The 14879-nt window shown below is 50.6% G+C and overlaps 1 protein-coding gene across 2 annotated transcripts; it reads left to right on the forward strand.

Annotated features, from left to right (window-relative positions):
• The first annotated feature begins 1615 nt into the window (after positions 1-1615).
• Positions 1616-7632, forward strand: CD19 (CD19 molecule). Of its 2 annotated transcripts, XM_053557015.1 has the most exons (15): positions 1616-1754; positions 1995-2261; positions 2570-2773; positions 2902-3180; positions 4121-4231; positions 4513-4561; positions 4862-4950; positions 5836-5949; positions 6072-6176; positions 6266-6334; positions 6440-6496; positions 6580-6636; positions 6984-7076; positions 7162-7268; positions 7434-7632. In XM_053557015.1, the coding sequence occupies exons 1-14, from the start codon at positions 1667-1669 to the stop codon at positions 7251-7253; spliced, it is 1674 nt and encodes a 557-aa protein (XP_053412990.1). In that variant the 5' UTR covers positions 1616-1666; the 3' UTR covers positions 7254-7268; positions 7434-7632. The 2 variants fall into 2 exon arrangements, 1 of the variants encoding a protein (XP_053412990.1); XR_008373386.1 differs by lacking the exon at positions 7434-7632 and having other exon boundaries at positions 6916-7076; positions 7162-7217.
• The last annotated feature ends 7247 nt before the right edge of the window (positions 7633-14879 follow it).

Genomic DNA, 14879 nt, shown 5'->3' on the forward strand with positions numbered 1-14879 from the left:
ATTGCCTCATTTCTTTCTTTCTTTCTTTCTTTCTTTCTTTCTTTTTTTTTTTTTTTGAGACAGAGTCTCACTTGTAGAGTGTTCTTGTGTCACAGCTCACAGCAACCTCACACTCTTGGGCTTAAGCAATTCTCTTGCCTCAGCCTCCCAAGTAGCTGGGACTACAGGCACCTGCCACAATGCCTGGCTGTTTTTTGTTTGCAGTTTGGCCAGGGCCAGTTCGAACCTGCCACCCTCAGTATATGGGCCAGCGCCCTACTCACTGAGCCACAGGCACCACCCAATCATGTAATTTCTAAGGACCACTGCAAAGGAGCTATAATAACTGCTGCTTTCTCCAAATAGCTGCCAAGCACCATGTCAACTTTGTGTATTACATTGACTGATTTACCTTCAAAACAATCTATGGGGTAGGTTTTCTCATCAACCCCAATTTATAGATAAGGAAACTCGCCTTGTTTTGTTTATTTTTTAAGAGATATTACTCAGGCTAGAGTATAGTGGCTGTTCACAGGCATAATCATAGCTCACTGCAGCCTTGACCGCCTGGGCCTAGCTGGGACTACAGGTGTACACCACCACACCAAGCTTTTGCTTAGTTTTGAACCCAGGCAGTCTGATTTGAGTTGCTAGCCATTATGTAATACTATCTCCATTAACTGAGGGCCTACTATGTGCTGGGCTGATAATGTCTTCCATATATTGTCCTATTTATTTAATTAATTATTTTATTTTATTTTAGAGACAGAGCCTCAAGCTGTCACCCTGGGTAGAGTGTCATGGCATCACAGCTCACAGCAACCTCCAACTCCTGGGCTCAAGCGATTCTCCTGCCTCCACCTCCCAAGTAGCTGGGACTACAGGTGACCGCCACAATGCCCGGCTATTTTTTGGTTGCAGCCGCCATTGTTGTTTGGTGGGCCCGGGCTGGATTCGAACCCACCAGCTCAGGTGTATGTGGCTGGCGCCTTAGCCACTTGAGTCACAGGCGCTGAGCCATATTGTCCTATTTAATCTTCACAAACAATATGTTTGTAGTTCTATTAGTACCCACAGTTAATAAAGAAAAAACACTTAAGAAATTTAACCAAATGGTGGAGGTGGAGAATTCAAACTCAGGTCTGCCAGATTCCAAAGTGTGTTAATAGGTGGTTCCAAAGAGGCCCAGGAAATGTTTGCCGAGTGAATGAATTGGGGGGAGGGGTATGCATGTGAAAAGAACCTGGGGCAGGAGGAGGAAGCGGGGCAGAAGGAGGGGCCCCTAAGCCTGAATCCACTGATTCAAGAAATATTTTCCAGGTGCCTACTATGTGCTGAGCACTGTTTAGGGCCCTGTGCATTTAGTGGTGAACAAGCTAAAGTCTCCACTCCAAAAGGCTTACATTCTAGAGTAGGAAACAAGTGTACAAATAGACACACAAATGAGATCATTTTACATGGCGAAATGGATGAAAATAAAACAGTGTAGCAGGGAGGAGGCAAGTTTTGTGGGCCTGGAGGGGTGGCTGGAAAAGTGGGCCTGAGGTGTGACCACCCCCTTCCTCTCCGGGTACTGCCTGCCTCCCCCGCAGACACCCATGGTTCAGTGCCCTGCAGGCCCCCACCTGCTCCAGCCTGCCCCAGCATCCTCTGCGCGAAGCTGGGTGCCCCAGGGAGTCTGGCCACCATGCTAACTCCTCTCCTCTTCTCCTTTCTCCTCTTCCTTACCCCTATGGGAGTGAGGCCCCAGGAACGGCGGTTGGTGAAGGTAGAAGGTAAGTGCGAAGGGCAGAAAGGGAAGGAGTTAGAGCTGGAAATCTGGGTTGGGGCTGGGTGCCCCTGGCTGAGTAGCTTACTCTCTCTGAGCCTCCATTTTCGTATTTGTAAAATTCAGGGAAGGTTTGGAAGGATTCTGAGGGCTCATCCGTGTCCAGCTTGTGGGTCCTTTGTTTTATGACCTAGTATGAGGAGTGAAGGAGGCAAGGGCTCCCCCACCTCTCCCTCTTTCTCCACAGAGGGAAGTGATGCTGTGCTGCAGTGCCTTAAGGGTCCCTCAGATGGTCTTCCCGAGCAGCTGACCTGGTATCGGGGGTCCCAGTCAGCTCCCTTCTTAGACCTCAGCGTGGGGTTACCAGACCTGGGCATCCACATGGGGGCCCTGGGCATCCTGACATTCATCTTCAACATCTCTGACCAGATGGGGGGCTTCTACGTGTGCCAGACGTGGCCCCCCTCTGAGAAGGCTGGGCAGCCTGGCTGGACAGTCAGTGTGGAGGACAGTGGTGAGGGCTGGGCCGGGCGAGGGTGAGGGCACTGGAGGAGGGGTGGATGGCCTGCCTTGGATAGAGGAGGCCCAGTAGCTATGATGAAGCTGCTGGAGGGGCTAGAGGGGCTGCAGGACCCAGAGAAGCTAATTATAGCAGGATACACTCCTGCAGCTTCCTGACTTCAACACTGAGCTGCTCCACGTCTCTCGGCCTCTCTCTTCTCTCTGGGTCCAAGTAGATGCTTCTCTGTCTCTGCCTTTCTGGGTCTCTGTCTCTTGCCCTCTCCTGGATGTCTCTGCATTTGGTTCTGGGTCTCTTCCCAGGGGAGCTGTTTCGGTGGAATGCTTCAGAGCTGCCTGACCTAGGTTGTAGCCTGGGAAACAGGTCCTCAGAGGACCCCAGACCCTCTTCTGGTCACCCCACCAACTCCCAGCTGTATGTATGGGCCAATGACCACCCTGAGATCTGGCAAGGAAAGCACATGTGTGTCCCACCTAGGCAAAATCTGAACCAGAGCCTCAGCCAAGGTAAGGTGCAGGGGAGATGCCAGAAAGTGGGGGTCATGGATGGGGAATGGTGAGTGGAAACTGGAGAGTTTGGGGTAGATGAGGCCCCAAGAATTAGGCTTTCCTAGTCTTGTTTCTCCCTGTCCCAGACCTTACCATGGCCCCTGGCTCTACACTCTGGCTATCTTGTGGGGTGCCTCCTGACACTGTGGCCAGAGGCCACATCTCCTGGACTCATGTGCACCCCAAGAAGACTAACTTCTCACTGATGAGCCTAAACCTGACTGAGGGTCACCCAGCCAGAGAGATGTGGGTCCTGGGGACTGGTCTGTTGTTGCCCCAGGCCACAGCTCAAGATGCTGGCACCTATTATTGTCGCTGTGGTAACCGGACCATCTCAATGCACCTGGAGGTCACTGCCCGGCCAGGTAGAGTTTCTTTCAATTGTGAGGCATCTGTGTGAGGCTATTGGGAAGAGGAAACCAGTCAATCTTGGACCCCCAAACTGAGGGCTGGTACCAGCCCCATCTTAAACCCCAACTTCTACATAGAACACTCACTCCAATTCTTTCCTTCCTTGCTGCCCAGATATTACTTTTCTAGGTCTTCTCCTACACTGGTTGATCCTTCCCACCAGCTTTGGTGGAGTCTTTCTTCCTCCCTCACTACGCACTGTTGGAGCCCTTGATCCTCTACTCACCCGTCTGCGATCTCCTTCACTCCCATGGCTTCTTGGGTCTCCATGCCACAGTGACTCTATTCCAGGCTCCATACACCCCATACCCAGCCATCTTCCAGAATTACCATTTGATATCCCATGGACACCTCAGGCTCAACATTTTCCCTTAGTGTAGTCCTCTGGCCAAGCTGGGATCCTGGGATCCAGGTCATCGTTCCTTTTCTTCACCCCACCCTCAGATTGGTCTCAATGTTCTACCCATTCTGTCTCCTTCATACAATCCTTCCATGCTATCCTAACCATAGTTCTCAAACTCAGTCTCAACTTTCACTCTAAACATGCTGGATCAGAACTCTAACTTTTGAGCTCAACTATGCCCCTCATGTTGACCGTGACTGTCCTTAACTGCAGCCGAAAGCTAATCATTATGCCCCCCTACATCCTAACATTGCCTCTGACTATGGGCACAGTTTGTCCCTGGTTTGCTCAATAGACACTGCCCCATACCCTGTGCCAGGCTCTGTAGCACGGTCTCTGTCTTCCCAGGAGACATCACCTTAGAGGGAGAGAGAAGAGCCCTCTTTAATAGCCTGGGACTTTGAAACTGTGCCTTGCAGTCCTTTGAGGTTTTGAGGTTGGAAAATAAGATGCCAGCCTCGGGTCCTCATCTCATAGCCCCTTTCCCCTAGTACTATGGCACTGGCTGCTGAGAACTGGTGGCTGGAAGGTCCCAGCTGTGACTTTGATTTATCTGACCTTCTGCCTGGTTTCCCTCCTGGGCTTTCTTCACCTTCAAAGAAGTGAGTCACACCCCTCAGCTGGTTAGCTGAAACCCTACCCACTATCTTTCCCAAGATAAGCCCACACTGGCCAGTCTGACAACCATCTTTCTCTCCTCCCATCCTTCCCCTACAGACCCCAGAATGCTGTCCCCCTGCTCCTCCCTTGAACCCCCTCAAACTTGCCAAGCCCCTTGCAATTTGAACTCATCTTCTCTATTAACCCAAGTGATTCCCCCAGCACCCCCAAATCCTCAACTTGCCAAGCAGCCCCTCTGATCACTACTCTTAACTCCCACCAGCCCTGATTCTGAGGAGGAAAAGAAAGCGAATGACTGACCCCACCAGGAGGTAATGCAGCCAGTGCACTACACCCCTCTCACTTTATGCTTTGCTCTGTCTAGGGTGTCTTTATTTACTCTTCTCTACTGGTTGAAATACTGCTCATCCTCAAGGCCTAACTCCAAAGCTACCTTCCCTGTGAAGATACCTCGTTGTAGTGATCCTAGACCCCTCTGTAGGCTGTCCCAGCCAGAAGAGCTAATCACAAGTGACCACGTTTTAGCCCTGAAGGACTGGCCTGAATCTTGAACGTAACCCCCAGTCCCTCCCAGGCCTGGCCTCACAGTGCATCTCCCCTTCTCTCTCCAGGTTCTTCAAAGTGACACCTCCCCCAGGAAGCGGGCCCCAGAACCAGTACGGGAACGTACTGTTCCTTCCCACGCCCACCTCCGGCATGGGTGAGAGGCACTTTTGCCAGGCCTGTGACCCAGGCCCACTGTTCCAGACTATAGCTCCGCCCCAGAGCTAGAGCTCCACCTCCATTGTCCTCACTCTTCCCATCCCCTGAGGGGAGTTCTCAGCGTCCTGCACCCTGCCCAGAAGTGGGCCCCACCCCTAAGGACTTAGAGCCCCTAAGGACTTAGAGCCCTAAGTCCTTCTGTGCTTGTGTAGAATTTTGCCCTGGATGGGCAGCGCCTGTGGCTCAAGGAGTAGGGCGCTGGTCTCATATGCCGGAGGTGGCAAGTTCAAACCCAGCCCCAGCAAAAAAAAAAAAAAAGAATTTTGCCCTGGAACTTGAGGCCACACCCTCAGTATTAATTAATTAATTTATTGAGATAGAGTGTCACTCTGTCGCTCTGGTGGAGTACCCTGGCATCATAGCTCACAGTAACCTCAAACTCTTGAGAGCCTCTTGCTTCAGCCTCCTGAGTAGCTGGGACTACAGGAACCTGCCGAAACCCTGGCTATTTATTTTTATTTTTTTAGTAGAAATGGGTTTCAGTCTTACTCAGGCTGGTATCCAACTTCTGAGCTCAGGCAATCCACCCTTCTGGGCCTCCGGGAGTGCTAGGATTACAGGCGTGAGACCCCGCGCCCCGCCCAAACCTCTACGTTTAGAATCCCAGCCCGGGCGGCGCCTGTGGCTCAAAGGAGTAGGGCCCTGCCCCATATGCTGGAGATGGCAGGTTCAAACCCAGCCCCGGCCAAAAACAGCAAAAAAAAAAAAAAAAAAAGAATCCCAGCCTGGTTCAAGGCCTCAATGCCTAGACCCAAAGGCCTTTCGCAGAGCCCAAAGCATCCTCTCCTGCTTCGCCCCCATCTCTTCCGACCCCGCTTTACAGGTCGCGCCCAGCGTTGGGCGGCAGGCCTGGGGGGCGCATCCCGATCCCACGGAAACCCGCGCAGCGACGTCCAGGAGGCTAGAGCCGCGGGGTCCCGGAGCCCGCCCGGAGCGGGTGAATGAGGGGGCGGTCGTTCCTCCCATGGAGGGGGTTTGAGCGGTCTGTGGCTGGAATAGTGGACTGGGGCCTGAAGGAGGGGGCGTGACGGTTCCCCATTCCCATCCCCAAATCTCCAGGCCCAGGACCAGAGGAAGGGGAGGGCTTTGAGGAACCGGACAGCAAGGAGGGTTCCGAGTTGTATGAGAATGACTCCAATGCTGGGCAGGACCAGCTCTCCCAGGGTAAGGCTGCCCTCCCCCATGCCTCCCCTTACCTCCAGTCCTCGGCGAGTACTCTGGACCCTCGTGGGACTCTGCTCCTTCTCCACTAGATGGCAGCGGCTATGAGAACCCTGAGGATGGGCCTGTGAGTCCTGAGGATGAAGATTCCTTCTCCAACGGTAACTTGGGGTCCTTGTGGGGCCTGAGAGACTTAGGATAAGCTGCAACTGTGGAGCCCCTAGCAGGCAGGAGTGGTCCCTGGAATTCTCTTTCTTCTGCAACAGCTGACTCTTACGAGAACGAGGATGAAGAGCTGACCCAGCCAGTCACCAGGACAATGGGTGTGTGTGAGGATGGCCACATTCCTAGGGGTAAGGGGGCCTGAAGGTCATGAGAAATAGTAACCTACCTATTCCTTCTCCAGACTTCCTGAGCCCCCACGGGTCTGTGTGGCACCACAGCCGGGAAGCAACCTCTCTTGGTGAGAGATGCTTGGGACTAGCCTGCCTTCACTAGCTTGGGCTCACCTGGCCTCAGCTCTGACACCAGTCCCTGCCTTGACCCCAGCTGTCTTCTACAACTTCCTCATGATCCTGGCTTTGAATCCATCCAGTTCTGTTTTTGGCCCTTTCTCTGACCATAATCTAATCCGCACCTAATCCAGACCTTACAACTACCCAGGCCTTTCCCAGCTTGATGCTGATCTATTCACTTCTCAGTACAGCATAGATGAAGCTTTCCACCTTCCTCTGTCCCTCAGACCCTTTCCTTACTGAGGTTGCACTGTCCTTCCCCAAGCCTCCAATTCTCCAACACCTGCCCAAGCAGGGTCCCAGTCCTATGAAGATATGAGAGGGATCCTCTATGCAGCCCCACAGCTCCACTCCGTCCAAGGCCAGCCTGGTCCTGATCATGAAGAAGGTGGGTACTTCTGCCATTGGGCTGACTGTGCCTCCCAGCCTCCTTCCAGCCCTACCTATATCTTATTCTTCCTGGTCCTGTCCAGATGCAGATTCTTATGAGAACATGGATAATCCCGATGGGCCACAGCCAGCATGGGAAGATGGGGGCCACATGGGGACCTGGAGCACCAGGTGACCCCCAGTGGGCCAGGTGAGCTGGGACTGTCCCTGCGGAAGGAGAAGAGGGAAAAAGAGGTGGGGATGGCAGTATGTGCTGGCTCTCAGGGAGGGAGAGGAAACAGGGATCCCAAGGCCTCATGGGCAGAGGGAAGGCTCCTGGCCCCTTCCCTATCACTGTTTCTTCTACATAATTTAGGACTCCTTAGGTCCCTGAAATCCACACCTGACTCTGAAACCTGAGGACCCCAAGCAGATAAAGTCAACCTCCAGGGCAACATTGCTCAAGATATGTGTGTGTGTGTGTGTGTGCGTGTGTGTGTGTGTGTGTGTATACATGCCAGTGAAACTTCCAGCCTCTTATATGTTCCCCAAATAAACTCAATGAGCTCTTCCAATCCTACAAAGTGGTGCCCTTGTATGGGAGGGGAAGGAAGGAAAGGTGAAGATGGATACAGATCTGTCCCCTCTTGAATCCTGTGGAGGAGAGAGTGCTGCATTTTGCATATGAGAGGACCTTCCCCTCTGGTGGCTGGCCTTCACCCATTTTCCTCACTTGCCTGCCACCCAGCCATATTCCCACCCTCTAGTTATTCAATTGCTGTTCATCCAGCAGATGTGTACTGGGTGTCCAGTAAAGAAGAAACAGGTGTGGTGGCTCACATTTGTAATCCCAGCACTTGGCCAACATGGGAGAATCACTTGAGCCCAGGAGTTTGAGGCCAGCCTGGGCAACACAGTGAAACTCCATCTCTATGAAAAAAAAAAATTAGCTGGGTGTGGTGGCACACACTGATAGGCATAGCTACTCAGGAGGCTGAGGTGGGAGGATCTCTTGAGTGAAGTTGCAGTGAAGTCTGAGGACACCAAGCAACAGAGCAATACCTTTTCTCAAAAAAAAAAAAAAAGAAAGAAAGGACGGAAGAAAAAGAAGAATTGGCAGTCTAGTTAGAAAATATCATTAATCATCACAGTATATTTTCTATCTACTATATTCTTTTTTTTTTTATTATTTTTTTTTTTGTAGAGACAGAGTCTCACTTTATGGCCCTTGGTAGAGTGCCATGGCCTCACACAGCTCACAGCAACCTCCAACTCCTGGGCTTAAGCGATTCTCTTGCCTCAGCTTCCCAAGTAGCTGGGACTACAGGCGCCCGCCACAACGCCCAACTATTTTTTTTTTTTTTTGGTTACTATATTCTAAGCACTAACATTAATTAACTAAATCCTTACAGTGCCAGGATTCGAACTATTTTATGTGTGTATTATATATTTAGTTATACCCATTTTGTCTTCACAAACAACTCTGTAAGCAGGTATAATATTACCACCATTTCACAGAAGAGAAGACTAAGGCAGAGAAGTTAAATAACATGTCCAAGACTTGCCTCATTAATAAGTGCTTGGGTCTCCATATATGAAGGTGACGGGTTCAAACCCGGCCCCAGCCAAACTGCAACCAAAAAATAGTCGGGCGTTGTGGCGGGCGCCTGTAGTCCCAGCTACTCGGGAGGCTGAGGCAAGAGAATCGCTTAAGCCCTGGAGTTGGAGGTTGCTGTGAGCTGTGTGAGGCCATGGCCCTCACCGAGGGCCATAAAGTGAGACTCTGTCTCTACAAAAAAAAAAAAAAAAAAGTGCTTGGGTCAGGAGTTCCAGCCATCTCATTCTGAGCCTCTACTCAAGCTTGACCCACTCCCTCTTCCTCTGAGGCTCAGAAGGAGAAGGACGTTGAGCATCAGAGAGGCTTAGGAGCATGTCTGTGGTCACAGGGCTAGATGTGAATCTAGAAATCTGGCTACACATGTGGTCACCTTGCCTTCCTACCTGATATAAACCATGAACAGAGACTTTCAGAGCTAAAGGTCATTAGTCCCTGGAACCACTGTGTGGCAAACTCCACCATGTACAAATTCTTGCCTCAGGAAAAGGTGGAATTGGTCACTGGGATTCCTGACGGCTTCTGCCTGGTCTCCATGCCACTATTCTCCCCAGCTCCAGTGGTTTTCTGAATCCCAGTCCCTCCTGTTTAAGAAATGTCAGTGCTTCCTATGAGTCTGACTAGACTTTTTCTTTCCTTTTTTTTTTTTTTAGACAGAGTCTCAAGTTGTCATCCTAGGTAGAGTGTCGTGGTGTTATAGCTCACAACAACTTCCAATGCTTGGGCTCAAGTGATCCTCTTGCCTCAGTTTTTCTATTTTTAGTAGAGATGGGGTCTCACTTTTTGCTCAGGCTGGTCTCAAACTCATGAGCTCAAGCAGTCCACCTGTCTAGGCCTCCCAGAGTGCTAGGATTACAGGCGTGAGCCAGTGCCCGGCCCCTATTGTGACCTTTAAAATGGTGTAAATTGGATGGTGCTTGTGGCTCAGAGGAGTAGGGCGCCAGCCCCATATGCCGGAGGTGGAGGGTTCAAGCCCAGCCCCAGCCAAAAACGGCAAAAAAAAAAAAAAAAAAAAAAAAAGTGGTGTAAATTTTCCCTTTGCTCTCCAGGTATCACCATAGAAGGTTTCTTTTCTGTGTTTCTTCTGCCTGTGGGAGGCTGTGAGTTCCCTAGGCCCCACTGACACCCCCCTGGGGCCAGATTGCTTTGGCATCTGCCTACAGTCTTACAGGCTTTACAGTTTTCTGGTTATTTTATTCATGAGTTCCTCAGAGCAGGTTCCTGCACTAAGAGGTTTAGTCTGAGTCCAGGCCTATCATTGGTAAGCCCAGGGATTCTGATTGGCCATGATGGCTTTTTCCATCCACTGCCTTTTGGGGGACTTGCTTCCCTGTTGCATGCCAGGGCCTTTGGATTGTTTTTTTCTTCTCCATCTTCTGTTCCCAGAAGAGATATCCTTTTAAAAGAAATTTGAGACAGGGTCTCAAACTTCTGGGCTCAGGTAATCCTCCCAGCCTCCCAAGTAAATGGATTTACAGCAGCAGACCCCTGTGCCCAGCCCTAGACACCCCTTTTTCAGCTCCCAGCTTAGCTCAGGGAGCTCAGTTTCTGTTCTCTTCAGTTCCTGGGGCCTCAGCCTTGACCTCTGTCTCCACGTAGGTGTTAAAACTCCAATCATAGGGATTCCAGGATTTCAGCATTTCTGTGGGTTTCTTGACTTCACATTCTGAGCTTTTGAGCTCAACTATCTTATTATTATTTTTTAAAGCAATGCTCCTTGTTATAGTTTGCTTGGTGTACATATGGGTTTGGGGTTTGGGGTACAAACCTGCAGTATTTCCTTGTGCTTCCATTTTGAACATAAGTCTCTGTGACTAAGGAAAAGAAGACAATTCCAGGTCTGGCTCAGTATTGATTCCCAGAGCTCCTCACATTGCCATGATCCCCCACCTTACCCTTCAGTTAAAATAAGCTCCCACCACCTGTCACCCAGCCTGCTCAGCATTTGAATGTGTGACTTCTGCTGAAAATATTCTGCCTTCTTGGGGCTGGATCCATGTCCAAGTCATCTCTGTGCCCCTAGTACTTACCAGAGGATGGCAAAGTCAAGAGCTCAGGAAATGTGAGGGGAGGAGGAGGAGGAGTCAATGGAAGGCTGTGGGAAGTGCCAGGAGGAGTACTTAATGAATTTGGGTGAAGAGGAAGAAGGCACCCCAGACTCTCGCCTGCCCAGGGGAGTCTCCAGGGAAGCTGAGGTTGGAACAAAGGTGTACTAACTCCAGCCTAGTGCTCTGGAATCAGACTATGAGCTATTTGAATCCACCCTCTTCTAGCTATGTAACTCTGAGCTATCTGCCCTATAGTTTCCTGGTCTGTAAAAGTAACATAATAATTTGAGCTTCCTTGATGGGTCTTTTTTGTTATTTTTTTATTTTATTTTTTGCAGTTTTTGGCTGGGGCTGGGTTGAACCCACCACCTCCAGCATATGGGGCTAGCGCCCTACTCCTTTGAGCCACAGGGGCCAGGCACCACCCCTCCTTGATGAGTCTTAAATGACATAGAAAGCACATGACAGTGGCATTGTAAAGATTCAAACATTAACCACTATTATTTATTATTATTATTATTATTTTGACCACTATTATTATTTGGCACTGATCGAGGGCCTACTGTGTGCCAGAAGCCAGAAGTCACCTCCTTAGGAAGAAGCCACACTCCCAAGCATCTCAACTTCGTGTCCCATGACTTGTTTTTTTGGCAGGACCTGGACCACTTTCAGATCTTGAGCAAGGCTTGGGGAAAAGGAGACTTGAGTGAAGTTTTGGGCTCTCAGGACTCCAGCTTCTCTAGTCTGCAATGGCCTCCCTAAAGGGCCCAGAGCCTTTGGTGCATTCTCTATTCTCCAGCCTGGCTCAGATTGGCTGAGGTGAGGGGCTGGGAAGTCACTGTTGGAGTCCGGGAGCTACCCTTCCCTGGGAAATAGCGCCCCCTGATGGTAATTGTGTGCCTGTGCGCGTGACCAGGGCTGAGTTTGCACGCGGATCTGAGGTGTAAGGGCAGGGGGCATCATAGGGCTGTGGTGGTGGAGGTGTAGGGGAAGGGAGGTGTGCGGGGTAGTCAAGATGCTGTTCCGGATGGATGTGTACATTGCTAGTTCTGTGAGCATCATGGGTTAGTGAGAAGCATGTAGCATTGGGTGTGTTGTGGGGGTGTCCTGTGTGAAGTGTGGCATAGGATGTATGTTCAAGTGTCAGAGGGTCATGAAGTTGGGGGCAAAGTGGAAAGTGTGAAGTATTGAAAGGGTGTTGGGTTGTGCTGGGATGTATATCATTCAAGAGTTGCAAATATTATAGACATGTGGAGGTTAAGTAATCTCTGAGGTCCATAATACTATTTGTGGGAGTTGTTGGTGAGTGTGTTGGGGAAATATAATTAAAAAACAAAATCTCGGCCAGGCACAGTGGTCTATACTAGGACTCTGGGAGGCCCAGGTGGGTGAATTGCTTGAGCTCAGGAGTTTGAGACCAGCTTGAGTAAGAGCAAAACCCTGTCTCTATTAAAAATAGAAAAACTATGGCTCGGCACCTGTAGCTCAAGCGGCTAAGGTGCCAGCCACATACACCTGAGCTGGCGGGTTCGAATCCAGCCCAGGCCTGCCGGACAACAATGATGGCTGCAACCAAAAAATAGCTGGGCGTTGTGGTGAGCACCTGTGGTCCCAGCTATGTGGGAGGCAGAGGCAGGAGAATCGCTTGAGCCCAGGAGTTGGAGGTTGCTGTGAGCTGTGATGCCAAGGCACTCTACCCAGGGCGACAGCTTGAGGCTCTGTCTCAAAAAGAAAAAAAAAAGAAGAACTAGCTGGGTGTAGTGGCATAGGCCTGTAGTCCCAGCTACTCAAGAGGCTGAGAAAAGAGAATTGCTTAAGCCCAACAAGAGTTTGAGGTTGGGCTCGGTGCCTATGGCTCAAGCGGCTAAGGTGCCAGCCACATACACCTGAGCTGGCAGGTTCGAATCCAGCCTGGGCCTGCCAAACAACAATGATGGTTGCAACCAAAAAATAGCTGGGCGTTGTGGCGGGTGCCTGTAGTCCCAGTTACTTGGGGAGGCGGAGGCAGGACAATCGCTTGAGCCGAGGAGTTGGAGGTTGCTGTGAGCTGTAATGCCATGGCACTCTACCCAGGGCGACAGCTTGAGGCTCTGTCTGAAAAAAAAAAAAAAAAAAAAAGAGTTTGAGGTTGCTGTGAGATATGATGCCATGGCACTCTATTCAGGGAGACAAACAAAATCTCTGGCCAGGCTATGGTGGCCCATGATGGTAATCCCATCACTTTCAGAGGCCAAAGTTGGAGGGTTAATTTAGCCCAGGAGTTCAAGGGCCTTCCTTCCTTCCTTCCTTCTTCCTTCCTTCCTTTCTTCTTTCCTTCTTTCTTTACTTCCTTCCTTCCTCCTTTCCTCTCTCCCTTTCCTTTCTTTCCTTCCTTCCCTCCTTCCTCCCTCTTTCCTTTCTTTTTCTGTCTGTCCTTCCTTCCTCCTTTTTCTTTTTTTTGGGGCATCATAGCTCACAGCAACCTGAGACTCTTGGACTCAAGTGATTCTCTTGCCTCAGGCTCCCAAGTAGCTGGGTCTATGGGGGCCTGCCACAATACCCAGCTATTTTTAGAGAAGGGTCTTGTTCTTGCTCAGGCTGCTCTCTTGTGAGCTCAGGTGACCGCCCACCTCAACCTCCCAGAGTGCTGGGATTACAGTTGTGAGCCACCACACTGCCTTTCTTTTCCTTTCTTACTTTTTCTTTTCTGAGCAGTGATGACACCATGCATTTCAGCTTGAGTGACAGAGCAAAAAAAAAAAGGAAGAAAAGAAAAAGAAAAAAACGAATTAATTCTCCAAACCCACAATGATAGTAGTGACAGAAAAGTTTCTTTTCTTTCAAGAGAAAGGATCTCTGTTGCCTGGGCTTGAGCTCAGTGGTGTAATCACAGCTCACTGCAGCCTCAAATTCTTGAGCTCAAGCAATCTTCCTGCCCCAGCCTCCTGAGTAGCTGGGATTACAGGCACCCACCACAATGCTCACCTAGTTTATATATATATATTCTTTTTGTAGAGACAGAGTCTCACTGTATCACCCTCGGTAGAGTGCTGTGGCATCACAGCTCACAGCAACCTCCAACTCCTGGGCTTAGGTGATTCTCTTGCCTCAGCCTCCAGAGCAGCTGGGACTACAGGAGCCCGCTGCAATGCTTGGCTATTTTTTTGTTGCAGTTTGGCTGGGGCCGGGTTTGAACCCGCCACCCTCGGTATATGGGGCCAGACCCCTACTCCCTGAGCCACAGGCGCCACCCTAGTTTTTCTATTTTATTATTTATTTATTTATTTATTTATTGAGACAGAGTCTCACTTGCCCTCGGCAGGGTGCTGTGGCGTCACAGCTCACAGCAACCTCAAACTTTTAGGCTTAAGCGATTCTCTTGTTTCAGCCTCCCAAGTAGCTCAGACTACAGGTGCCCGCCACAACCCCTCGGCTATTTTTCTAGAGACGAGGTCTAGCTCTGGCTCTGGCTCTGGCTCAGGCTGGTCTCTCGGAGTGCTAGGACTACAGGCATGAGCCACCGAATCACAGTCATCTTAAAGGACTAAAATACAAATCCCAGGAGTTCGAAGCTGCAGTGAGCTATGATCGGGCCACTACACTCCAACCTGGGTGGCAGAGCGAAACCCTGTGCTCCCCCCACCCCCGAAAGTCTTTAAGTGTGTTATGGGGAGGTGTACCTTGTGGGAGCGTGTCCTTGGGGTGTTCGTTGTGTTGACTTGGAATGTGTTCCTAGGGTTCGTAGGTGTCTGGGGTGAGGACGGATATTCATGTGAAAGCGTGTGTGAGGCGTCTGAGTGGAATTACTCATGTTCACCCTGCGGCGAGGCGGACAACACCGGAGACACTTTCTTTTTTTTTTTTTTGTAGAGACAGAGTCTCACTTTATGGCCCTCGGTAGAGTGCCGTGGCCTCACACAGCTCACAGCAACCTCCAACTCCTGGGCCCAAGCGATTCTCTTGCCTCAGCCTCCCGAGTAGCCGGGAGACACTTTCAAAGTCTCTGCCTCATTCCTCACTTTGTAGAAGAATTCCCAGCCTGCTTGGCAGAGCCTTCGGGCTTAAGGACTACAATCCCCACCATGCTCTGCTCCTCCACCCTTCGGGAAGACCGGTCTCTTAATGGGTGGGTTCATAAGAGGCTAGTCAGGGGAGGGGAAGTCTGGCCAATGGCTGAGCC

The sequence above is a fragment of the Nycticebus coucang genome, chromosome 12, assembly GCF_027406575.1.
Source record: "Nycticebus coucang isolate mNycCou1 chromosome 12, mNycCou1.pri, whole genome shotgun sequence".
Taxonomy (NCBI): domain Eukaryota; kingdom Metazoa; phylum Chordata; class Mammalia; order Primates; family Lorisidae; genus Nycticebus; species Nycticebus coucang.